Below are 12,315 nucleotides of genomic sequence, written 5' to 3'. Positions count from 1 at the left end.
TTATGAGAGGTATATAGCTGGTGGAGAAGACAATCCTCAAGCCAAGCCTTCTGCTTCAGCATCACTCAACATCAAAGAATTATGACCAATCGCTCCTTAACCATTAGCTTTGCACTGCCTTACTTTGAAGTAGTACATGGCACAAACAAGAATGAACTCTTCCTCACTTCCTTCTCCTGATGCACTATAAGTGATGTTATTGCCCTATTGCAAGTGTATCTGACCAGTTTCACATTATGCGATGGCCAGAATCACCCCCTGTGGGTTCCTATGACATTGGCTGTCAGATGCTTGGCACTGCTCAGCTGGCTGGGCACTAAGCAGTTTGAGGTCTAGTAGCTTTGAGTACACTGCTGCCTAGTCTCCAGGATGTGTTAGCTGCTCTACTCTTGTATCTGGCACAGGCAAGGAAGTACATCTTATGGTCCAAAGAAAGAGAGCATTGGTGCATAAGGAACAACATTTGAAAAAAGACCCAGGGATACAAATACACTTTGAATTATACACCATCATCATTTCATAGGCAAACCATCATTGTTTTGAAGAAAAGTAATAATGTCTGCACTTGCCTTTGGTTCCAACATGTTAGGCATAGACACTCCTCGGTCCATTCGCATTCCAGGGACATGACCATCTGGGAGGGACTGTATCAGATACAGGTAGACATCAGACACACAGGTTACATGCACACATACACACACACACACACACACACACAGATAGGGTAAAGGCATTCATGGTCAATATGGACATGAATTTATACTTAGGCCCCAACATTTAGACCTTTGCATCAGCCAGTGGAATATATTATTTACTGCTTAAACACTTAATAGGTTAATGATATGGCCCAAGTGACCTCCTCCTTCCTTCTAATTGGTTTCTCCCACTTCATGGTTGTTTCAGAGTTAAGAAACTTTCCATGGGGCCCATCAAAAGCATTCCCAGTAAGGATTTAGTAGAAAGCTGAATTGGTCAAATTAATGTAAGGAGAGACTGGTGGATCAGATCAAAGGTCCATCTAATCCGGAATTCTTTTTCAACAGCGGTTAGCCAGATGCCTGCAGACATAGCACAAAGGCAAGGGCCCTCCCCTATTGGTCCCCAATATCCAGTATACACAGGCCAATAGGTAGAACAGCCTTCCTCAACTTGATGCCCTTCAGATGTGTTGGACTGCAGCTCCCATAATTCCCAGGAGACATGGCCAATGGAATTATGGGAGATGCAGCTCAACACATCTGGAGGGTACCAGGTTGGAGAAGGCTGATGTAGGAGATCAGGAATGGTGGGAAATATTGACCTGCAAAGACAGCTTGCCCCTTTGGTTCTATTCATTTTCTTTACTTAGTTCCTTTCCAGCTATACTTTACCCTGAGTTTTTTCCCTTTGCTTTTTAAAAAAATGACTTTGCAGAGCTGGCAAGTAAAACAGTAAATCCCCATCTACTCCATCCTGTAAATTCTTTCCTTGTGAATGGCATAATGTGCAATAAAGATTTTGTCACAATTATTCAATCATTCCAATTTTATATATGTGGAAACTTCCATGCCAAGTAGTGATGGACTTTTGTGACCTCAAGCATTTAGAATGAGGGTTGTGACACTTAGAACCACTTACCACCCCACACATACACCATTTATTGGACAACCTACAGAGCTTCACAAGTGTCACTGTTACAGAAGATCACTTGCCAGTTGTTTCTTCCATGCCCACAAACACATGCAGAGGAGGAAACATCAGGGAATCATATATAGGAAACAGGAAGTGCGTATGTTTCAGAATGAAGAGGTTATGTCTGGACCTCTTGTTGGTTGGAACTAGAGAGATCTGGAGAAACCCACCAAAGAGAGAACTGCCACAAAGTGCTTTCATCTCAATCTTAGGAAAGTTTACCAAGCAAGTCACAGAACTGGCTAATGCAAGGTATTGCCTTAGCCCCTTTCCACAGTGATACAAGTTTACATAATTGATTAGGTATAAAACATGCATGTAAACATGAGCTAAGAAACTCTTCCCTGTAGCAGAAATTCAGATGTGAGTAACATAGTGGATGGGTTGTTGATAAGAGTTACTTAGACTCTCTGTTACTTGATGGAAGAAAATCTGTACCGTACCTGGAAATCTGAAAAGCAATATTAGGGGTGGGGGGAGAAAACACACACCATCAGGATTAGGATGCCAAACAATATGTCCTTTCTTAAAGGCTAAATTGCTGGGAGCTCATAATTTGCAAATATAAACTCATAGATCAGAATGAAGCAATTAATGATACAGATAAACATGCTTGCATTAAAATTTAGCTATCAAAATGCTCTCCTTATTTTAACTCAGTTTTAGTGTACTGAAGAACACAATCAATATATTTGTCTGAAATACGAACAATAATTGGAATGTTCACCAAAATGGTATGAGAATAAATTACCCTTTCAGCTGACCACATGTACTGCTACAATAGTACACTGCAGACATTCAAATAAGCATAGTGTATAACCAAAGCAGCACAGAGAAGGAAACAATATCCCTTAAGATTTTACCTCGAGCAGCACTGCTCACATCCCCATAACTGTTGTACTGACCAAAGTCTGTAGACACTGGCTATAAAAAGAAAGAAAAACAAGAAGGATGGACATGTCAGCCATAGCATACTTATGTAACGTACAGCAGTACGCATTTCTTAAAAAATGTTAACCACATTCTCATAGCCTCTGGAGGAGTCAAGAGCACCAGCAGTATGCACATGTAAAAATGATATAATCTAGTCTGTGAAAAAGAAACAACAAAAACTGCAATTTGAGACGGAGTAGTAAGACAGACTGGAAGAGATGCAGAGCGAGCCTAGTTGAGTATTTTGAGGGCAGACTCTGTGAACTAACAGTATCAGGGGTGGCCCTCTTTGGAGAGCTGATGTGGGGCAGTGGTTTTGGTTGTCTCTCGGAGTGTTTAGGCTGTGCCTCTACTTATGCTTAACCTTTGTTTACTTACAAATGAACTCAGACGTTACAAAACACCAATAAGCTACCAGTGACCTCCTTTCAAGCAAACCTGACCCAGCTAAGTGCTGTGCCCTCGGAACTGCATCTCTAGGTAGGGCTGGAACACTAGGGATGGGTGGATTCCCTACCTGCTGCTCCGCTGGGGAATCTGCCCTTGTGGGGAGGTGATCCGTCCCTCCCTCTGGAATCCTCGCCAGCTGGCTCTGCTCTGCAGCGATTCTGCGGAGCCGCTGGCCGGCTCTGGAGCATCAGCGATGTGGCCGCCATTGGCATGCCATATTGCTGCCTGAGGCTGACTCCAGATGCAAATGGTGTCCACTATGCCATTTGCGGCCGTAAAGCTCTTAGATTAAGCTAAATGCAGCCGTAAATGGCTGCATTTAGCTTAAACTAAGGGCTTTACGGGCCACAAATGGCATCTGCTATGCCATTTGCATCTGTGGTTTTTCACATGATAGGCTAGCCTATCCGGCCAGGGAGGATTCTGCGGGGAGGTGGAGGTAAGGGTTCCTTTCTGCCATGAACTTCAAAAGAATCCAGCCTCATTCGGGTCCATGGCGGAATTCTCTGACATCCCTATGGAACACTGCCTGAAACCCTGGAGAATTGCTGCCATTCAGTAGGGATGTACGAAAGTCACTTACCTTTCCGCGGATTATGTTGATGGTGGGGTGGAGGCGTTCTGTCCCTCCCCCCAGAATCCTTGACAGGGGGGAGGCGATCCATTCCTCCCCCGGAATCCTCCACGGCCGGCTGTGCTCCGCGGCAGCTCCGCGGAGCAGCCGGCCAGGCCCAGCCAGGCCAGAGCCATCTGCAGCCGGATTTCCGGCTGCGGAGGGCTCTGGGGAAAACAAAAAACAAAAACCGCATACGCAAATGGCGGCTACAGCTGCCGCCATTTGCGTTCCTTATTTTTGGCCATCTTAATCTACATCAATATCTACGTAGACTATGACGGCGAAAATAAAGGGGAATGCAAATAGCGTAGCGGGCGCTATTTGCGTCCCTTTTTGATTCACCGTTTTAGCCTATGTAAATATTTACGTAGGCTAAAATGGCGAATCAAAAAGGGATGCAAATAGCACCTGCTACGCTATTTGCGTTCCCCTTTATTTTCGCCGTCATAGTCTACGTAAATATTTACGTAGACTAAGACGGCCAAAAATAAGGAACGCAAATGGCGGCGGCCATAGCTGCCGCCATTTGCGTACGCGGTTTTGTTTTGTTAAATTCAGCCATGATAGGCTATGTAAATCTTTACGTAGCCTATCACGTCGTTTTTTGTTTTACAAGACTGCAAATGGCGGTGGCGGCAGCCGGTCAGAAGACCAGCCGCCGCAGCCACCGCCGCCGCCGCCCGGAAGATCCGCCCCAGGTAAGTCTCGTCCCGGGGGGGATACGCGGGGGGGGCGGGGGGGGCAGGCCGTTCTGCCACGGAGTTCGGGGGGCCGAATGCACTGGCATTCGGCCTCACCGAGATCCGTGGCAGAATTCTCTGACATCCCTACCATTCAGTATCAACGATACTGGGCTAGATTACGGAAGTATGAGAAACTTCTTTCAGTTCATTTTTGATCAGGATTTACCGAGTTTGCACTTCCTGGTCTGAACATGGACTTGAACATTATCTAAGGTCAAAATCCGTACATTCCCAAGCTTTTAATGTGATTTACGGACCCCAACAATGTGTTTGATAGCATGCGTACATTTGGAAAACGTGCATGAAAAAATGCATTCTTTTGAAAAATATGCAGAAACGCACTCTAATCAATGTGAGAAGAATGTGTACATTTCAAAGATGCACATATCTGATGCTTATATTTGGGAAAACAAGCATGAACATTCACACAAACTTTCATGCAAAAAGAAAAACAACAATGATTGCCATCTGATATGGACACGAGATGGAATGCGCTTTGAGGTAGCATTTGGAGAATTTTGACAAACTCAAGCTTTGCTCGTATGCGCATCCCTATGCTAGATGGAACAATGACCTTATTCAGTATAAGGCAGCATCCTATGTTCCTAAGTGGGGAGAGTGTAATATTATTTACTTTCTGAAGGGTGAACATCTCAACATTTCCAATAGAAGACTGGCTGCAAGTACTTTTGTTACAGAAGCTGGAATGGTGAAACATGCATCCCTCCACCCCATCTATGACACTTCTGATTGAGTCATCATGGCCTTTACCAACACTGTTGATGTAGAACAGAGAAAGGGTTTCAGTATGTTCCCCTTATTTCACAAGCAATGCCATTTTGAGATCCAGTGGAATTTGTACTAGAGTAGCTCCCATATTTTGTACAAACGCCACAAACACCTCCCCCCCCCCCCCCGCTTCCTTATGGGTGAAAATTTGTCTGCTTACCCTATGAAGTCCATTTCTTCCATAGCCAGGGAGGGAAGAGGTTTTAGAGGCAGCAGCATGTGGAGCTAAATAGGAAGGAGAAAACAAATAAAAATGACATTAAAAACATGACAAAGTTCAAAGTCAAAACTTCTTAGGAATCAGTTAAAAATTCCAGGAGATTCTCCCCAAGAAGGGAGGTGATATCCACATGCGTTGCTTTGGCACAACCTTTTAACCCTGAATCTGTTTGTAGTGTATCATCTAAGATACTACCTGGAGCGTCCTAAAATTTGGATCTGGATCTCCATTTCAACGGTCCCTGAGATTTTAGTGTTTTTAGAACCTTGCATTTAAAATGCCTAGACGTCATTTCACATATTACGTGGCAGAAAATGCTTGCTAGCCACATCATGTGTGCATGCACACATATCTGAATGATGCATGTTCCTTAAAATTCACCTTTTTTGCACACCGCAATTAGGCAAAAGTTGTACTTTTGTCAGTAGTACTTATATCATCATCATCATCTTATTAATCAATCAACTATAAAACAAAACTGGTAAAACTTCAATCAGAACACAAGTACATTTAACTCACAGCATTCACAGCACTAGAGTTCTAGTATTGCTAACAATATTAAAAAAACTTCCCAACCCTTAATGATACACCAAGCTTTGACCAACCAAACAGAAGGCAAAGAGTACTTACAACAGCCCCACAAGGGAAGTCAGTGCTATTATCTCTGTATGGGGCTGAGAGAGACTGAAGCCAAAAAACAGCAGTATGCCTAAAGCAACCTAGTGAGTTTATGGCTGAGGTGAGATTTGAACAGATCATTTTGCATGCACAAATATACACAAGTGAGTCGTGTTTCTGTGTTTGCTGCCTGAAAGCAACCAGCTGATTTGAGGAAGGTGGAATAAAAACTATACAGAATTATCCTTATCCTTTTTTAGTTTGACATTCTGTTACTTTTGTGGCCCTGGGCCTCCTGGGTTGTGTGTGTGTGTGTGTGCACGCGCGTGCACACGTGTGTATGTGTGAAGTCCAACATACATTTTAGAGCTCTGGAGAAGGCACCAATGATATAATACCCCAATTATATGGAAAATACACAGACAGATACACACACACACACACACACACATGTTCCTATAAACAAACAGTAATTATAATTCTGCCTCTTCACTGGAATGTATCACAGTTTGCCCAGAAGACCTGTCTGGTGAGCCAGTCCTTCATTTGCTATGATCCAGCAGTTTGGAATGTGCTGCCCTGCTCCCTGAGGCCGATTTCCTTTCCCAATGTGGGAAAGGCTAAAAGGCTATGAGAAGCATAAATAGCGACAAGGTGTATGTCACTTTTTAATCATGACTTCATGACCTGGCCTGCTGGCTTTTGAGGAATATCAATATTGCTGTGACCTCAGCAGTAATCCACATTTTATATGATACTCAATAGTATGTGAGCAATAATTTCATAGGAATAATTTGAATAATTTCATAGGAATGCTCATTGCTAAATTAAACGTTGTTTTTAAAAATCTTGATGCAGACTAAGGCTTTTAGAAAGCAAATGAATTAGTCATCAGACTTGGGACTCCAAGCAAGACTTATTTTACTTTTTTAAAATTATTTTATTTTAGATAAAAATACAATTTAAACATATACTACAACAACAATGAAAAGAATTTGGCTGCAGCAATGTGCATACAAAAAACTGACTGTTTTTCCTGGAAAACTTATTCCTGTGAGCCCATACATGACCAGATGTTACATCTGGATTGGTTATCCGCATAATTTTCTGCAGCCAAATGAAACAGGAATTTAAAATTCTGCTCATGAATCCATCACATGTACTAAGATCATTGCATGTATGTTTTTTCAAAAAGCAAATATGTGAGCTCTGAATGGTGCGGAAGCAGCAGCTTATAAACAGCTAAAAATGGTTGCACATTTTTTGTGCACCTATGTAAATATATATGTGTGCATGAACACATACAATTAATATTTACAGGCTTTCACCTTATAATTGGAAAATGGCACAATAAAGGTTCTTCATCAGAGGTTGTCAATAACATGAATAAGGATAACTTTTTTCTGTTGAAGATCTGTTTTTTGGAACAAGTTACATACTCCCAATATCTTTCTATTTTTTCTTTTGAGACCAATGCAAAGCACATCTTTTTAGACATTAGTAGCATGAACTATTTTTCATTCCCGATTAGATTGAAATTGACCACAAAACTTGTGAAACTTCAGATTCCATGGATCAGCAGTCTTACAAGTAGCATTGTCTTGTAATCCGGGAATGCATTTACTATTCAGCCATTTCCTCATTTGATTTGTTTAGTATGTGCCAAGAATCTTGGCTTCGGAAGTTTCCATTCTTGTTCAAAACATTCTGAGAATTTATTGTGAAAAACAGCAAGAGATAAAATGGCCGACAGTGGACAAAACCGGGAGAAAACTGCTTCAGATGTTTAGTGGTGGTATAATTCAAACCACATCGTTTGTGCAATCACAGACAGAACCAATAGACTAGATGGAAATTGGCTTTGTTTTAAGCAATTTGCACCACAATCTTATACAAGTCTATTCAGAAGTAAAGCCTACAGATTTCAATAGAGCTTACTCCCAGGTATGTGGGCACAGGATCGCAGCCCTACTCCATCTTTTCCCATTGACCACCCATGCATGCTTTCCATGCTTCATTGCTTACATGAATTAACTGGAGAGTCATAACGACTACTGGAAAATGATGACCTTTCTTTTTCCATCTCTTCTTTTAATATCAACTGCCCCAGACCTGAGTTCAGCTGCAAATGGGAATTGAAAACACTGTGTAAGCTAGTAAAAAAGAAACCATGTCATGTTCACATTGGCACGTATGGATAGTTTCCATCAAGATGATAGCCACCTTCATCAGTTGTTCCTCCTGTAGCTGCCGACGCCTCTGAAGCTCCTCAAGATCTTCATCTCTGCCAGTGGATCTGCGTCGCATGTCAGAACCTACTTCCACAAAACCACAGCACAAAGAGAACTTCTTGCACAAGTGTATGTAAAGACTGACAACTAACATCCATATTTTCTGAGATTTGCTGGTTGAATAGAGAAACTAAATGCTTTGCTAAACACATAACCATTCTACCACATTTGCTTCAAAATATTCATAATATTATCAATTCTTCCACCTTTTATGTAGAACCCAATTCTGGTGACTTCCATTATCTGGTTTATGTTGTAAATAATATGGTTGGCAACTGGTGTTGCAGATTTTGATAACTAGAGGGATATGGAGAGAAAAGTTTGGGTGCCACAGGTTAAACCCCTAAAAATGGCATGTCAGGAAGCCCTATTGCTACAGCTGCTATCTTTCCCTTGTTAACAAAGAGATGAACATACATCTTTTATGTCTGTGTTCAAAATGGCAGGGCCAACTTTGGTCCAAAGCTCCTATTTTCCAAATAATAATTCTGCATGAATGAGCTAATTTTTCCTCAAATGATAAGTGAGGCTATGGGCTGGATCCAGACATACGCCAGCAGAAAAAATTCTGGCACTGGCACTGTTCTGCAAACTGTTGTACAAAAGCTAGCAGGAGACCTTGCACAACATGGATTTAGTGCATGCACACATCTTAGGAGTTGTGCAAAACCTTGTGTATGATGTAGTACAATGCCTCGTGCCAACAGAGGCACACAGCTGGATTTCAGTTCTCTTTTTTTTATGAGGATCTTGCATTAAGTTAGAAAAGCCCTTCCACTTGTTGAAGAGCACCTCTGGATCCAACCCCATGTGAGCAAATTACAAGGAGCAATATAACAAAAAAGTGGGGGCAACCTTTGGGCAGGACAGATGCATAAGTGTGCCCTTTCAGTAAAAGATTTGGGATTAAACGTTTGAGCAATTCCATATCCAAATCAACTACCAGTGTGAGGTGGGGATTTGCTCCATGACATGAGTGCTAGAGATTACCATAGCTAAAGATTTGGAATTTCAGAATAGATTTGTATCATTTCCATTCCCCCCTCCCCCCCACACACACACTGTCTCACACATTACCGCTTGGAGTGTGTGGCCAGTTCACTAAGCAGAAGCCGAGAATTTACACCATTGCAAGCAATGTTTAAGCATTTCAACAATGAAAACCATGAATCAATTGCTAAGGACTTCCAAGGTTTTGAAAGGATTTAAATGACAAACACCATTAGCTGTTGGATAAAGATTTGGACTTAGATCTGGGAGGCCTGGATAGTTCATTATATCGCAACCCCACGCTGCACTCCTATACACAAGTCTTCCCCAACCTAGTCCACTTGAGATGTTTTGGGCTACAATTCCCATAACATTTTGGCCATGTTCAATGGGGAAGATGGGAGCTGTAGTCAAAGACATCTGGAGGGCACCCAGTTGGGGAAGGATGCCATACATACTTCCCTGGAAGGAAGCCTCATTGAACTCAGTGCGACTTACTTCTGGGCAGACATGCACTGGATTACAGCGTCAGTTTTTCATCTGTAAAATGGGAATAATAACATAATGACCTAATAAGGAAAAATACCCCCCCAAGAAAGTGTAAAGCACTCTTCAAATTAGAAGTGCTATATAAATGATAAATAGTAGTAAAATATACGATCCATTGAATTTGTATAAATTTGATTATTTTGTGAAATTTGTATATACATGCATTTGAATACCAATGGCTGCTTTTAATAAAGAACAGCAGCTTTGAAAGGGCACACTTTTCAGGAGATGAGCAACGTACGAGCACTTTGCCCTTGCCTTGCATATCATTTTTCTGCTGCAACACCTCACTTCCCAGTCTACTTTTCTCCACACAAAGTTCTAGACACATTTTTCCCCTCTCACAAACATGACCCTGGAATCATGTTTGTAGGGAGAGAGAAGCAGCTTGGGACGAGAGGGGAGTTCCAGTGGGAAAATGGTAGGCGGGGAAAAGGTCAAGCACCTTCTTTCTCCCCCCCACCATGCCGCTTGTCTGTGCTGAAAATTGCCCACTCCTGAAGCTACTTTTCCTTCTCATAAGCCATCCTCAGGGTCTTAAAATGCATACATATGCACCTAATTAAGCCCTATGAAAACATTGCTCCTGGGTTCTTCTGGGTCTTGAACCTCTAGCAGATACTGCTAACATTTTCAAACTTAGTGTATGTGAAGACTGGTAATTTGCTTTTAAAATAAATAAATCTAAGATTTCATCTCAGGTTTCTGACAAAGCAAATACTTTTCATGCTGGAAGAATGAATGAGAGCCTGTCTTTCGGAGAAATGCAAATCCATGCCATCCGTCCCATTTATCTGTTACTTTTAGGTTTGGTGAAGCCAATATGAGATTATTTTAGCTACATCAGTTTTGTATGGTGATTATAATGATTTCATGCACCATACCTAGGGAGGTGGTGGGCTGTCCCACCCTGGAGGCATTCAAGACGAGCCATCTGTCGGGAATGCTCTGACTTGGATTCCTGCATTGAGCAGGGGGTTGGACTTGATGGTCTTGTAGGCCCCTTCCAACCCTACTATTCTATGATTCTATAATGTGGTCAGACCTGGAATTTACCATGGTAGTTGAACCCTTGTCCTCGATTGTGGCATTGTATACATAACATTTCAGACACAGTTTAAAATTTATATTTATAATATACATTTTGAAAGGGAAACATCACCAGGAGATGCCACAACAGAGTGACACGGTAAAATCTCTTAATGTTAACATGAACACGCAATGCTGACAAAAGACAACTATATCAGAAAACTGATATAGTAAAATAATCTCATGCCCACTTTTCCATGCCCAAACAGTAGCTTGTGAATCAGGCTTTAGTATGCAACAGGTAACCCATACTTATTGAATCTAATACTCCTACAGATTGTGGATAATCACATGGGTAAAAGAATGACATGACACACACATTGGGCTTAAAATAAGATTTAAAAAAGAATGAAAAACAGCATGGGAAATAAACGTCTTAAGGCACAATGATGTTGCAAACAGGCCACTTTAACTGTCATTTACTTTAAAAATGATTTGTACTGTGACTGTCCATCAAGAGCCCTAGAGACACTGTTTTCTACAACCAGGGCCAGTCCAAGACATTTTGTTTCCTGATATGGACATCATGGGGCACCCCCACCCCCATTCCACATACAAAAATTGACCAGACTGACAATTGAATCAGACTTCAACACTGGTGACAGGACGACATCCTCCACCATGCCCGAAGGCAGCAGGCTAGCTTAGGCATGCCAGACATACCTCTGACCTCCAACTCCTTGCCACTGCTCACTCGCCACTCCACCTGGTGCCTGCTCAAGCAAATGCTCCAGTATAGAAGCAGCAGTGCAGAGCAATGCATGCGCATGTGCGATACCTGCTGGAGCATGTGGGCTGGGATTGGCTGCCTCTATGCCTGCTCACTAACTCAGGGAGTTTCCCCAATGGCACTGACTATGACATGTTGGGAGAAGACAACTAGGTGAGATAGCCAGTCCACCCAGGGCCAACAACAAGCAAGCTTTGTTGCCAGGTGCCAGGTCAGGAGGGAGGGTATGGCCAGAGGGGAGGGGGGCTCAGGGGGAATGGCTGGGGAGCCACCCTCAACATTTGCTGCCAGAGGCAGCTGCCTCACTGCCTCATGGCAAGACTGGTTCTGTGAATCCTAATGTGATGAGAAGGAGGGAAACCTGAAAGAAATCAGGCTTCATTGCAGGATTTAAGGTACTGCATTGGCTTTAATGAGCTTATCAAGAGAAGAATAATTTGTAATCTTAATTTGGGCACGCCTTGCTTTTGTCGTCTAAATTCCATGGACACAGCCTTCAGAATATTTATGGCCATGAACCAGGGGGTAATGTAAACAGGCACATCCAGATTCTTCTCATTTTCCTTCTCAGAAAATGTGCCACTGACACCTCAAATCCCTAGTTAAACTTGCTGAATTCAAAAAGT

General features: G+C 42.3%; 1 protein-coding gene across 6 annotated transcripts in view; it reads right to left on the bottom strand.

Annotated features, from left to right (window-relative positions):
* Positions 1–12,315, bottom strand: part of ABLIM1 (actin binding LIM protein 1) — a 310,327-nt gene that overhangs the window by 13,990 nt on the left and 284,022 nt on the right. For 3 of the 6 annotated variants that reach the window (XR_014789481.1, XR_014789480.1, XR_014789483.1), the window contains 5 exons: positions 8,264–8,355; positions 8,066–8,162; positions 5,363–5,427; positions 2,535–2,595; positions 570–644 (listed from right to left, as the gene is read on the bottom strand). Coding sequence is in view for 1 of the 6 variants with exons in the window: in XM_084846146.1 (XP_084702272.1) it covers positions 570–644; positions 2,115–2,122; positions 2,535–2,595; positions 5,363–5,427; positions 8,066–8,162; positions 8,264–8,355 (398 nt within the window). In the remaining 5 variants the exon portion in view is untranslated. Of the gene's footprint in view, positions 1–569; positions 645–2,114; positions 2,123–2,534; positions 2,596–5,362; positions 5,428–8,065; positions 8,163–8,263; positions 8,359–12,315 lie in introns of all 6 variants that reach the window. The other 3 variants (XR_014789479.1, XR_014789482.1, XM_084846146.1) reach the window with 2 other exon arrangements.

This window comes from Heloderma suspectum, chromosome 3 (genome assembly GCF_057233095.1).
Source record: "Heloderma suspectum isolate Gila_16-S chromosome 3, 16-S_ref, whole genome shotgun sequence".
In the NCBI taxonomy this organism is placed as follows: Eukaryota; Metazoa; Chordata; class Lepidosauria; order Squamata; family Helodermatidae; genus Heloderma; species Heloderma suspectum.
The sequence above is the reverse complement of the archived record's forward strand: the minus strand, read 5'-3'. Positions and strand labels throughout refer to the sequence as shown.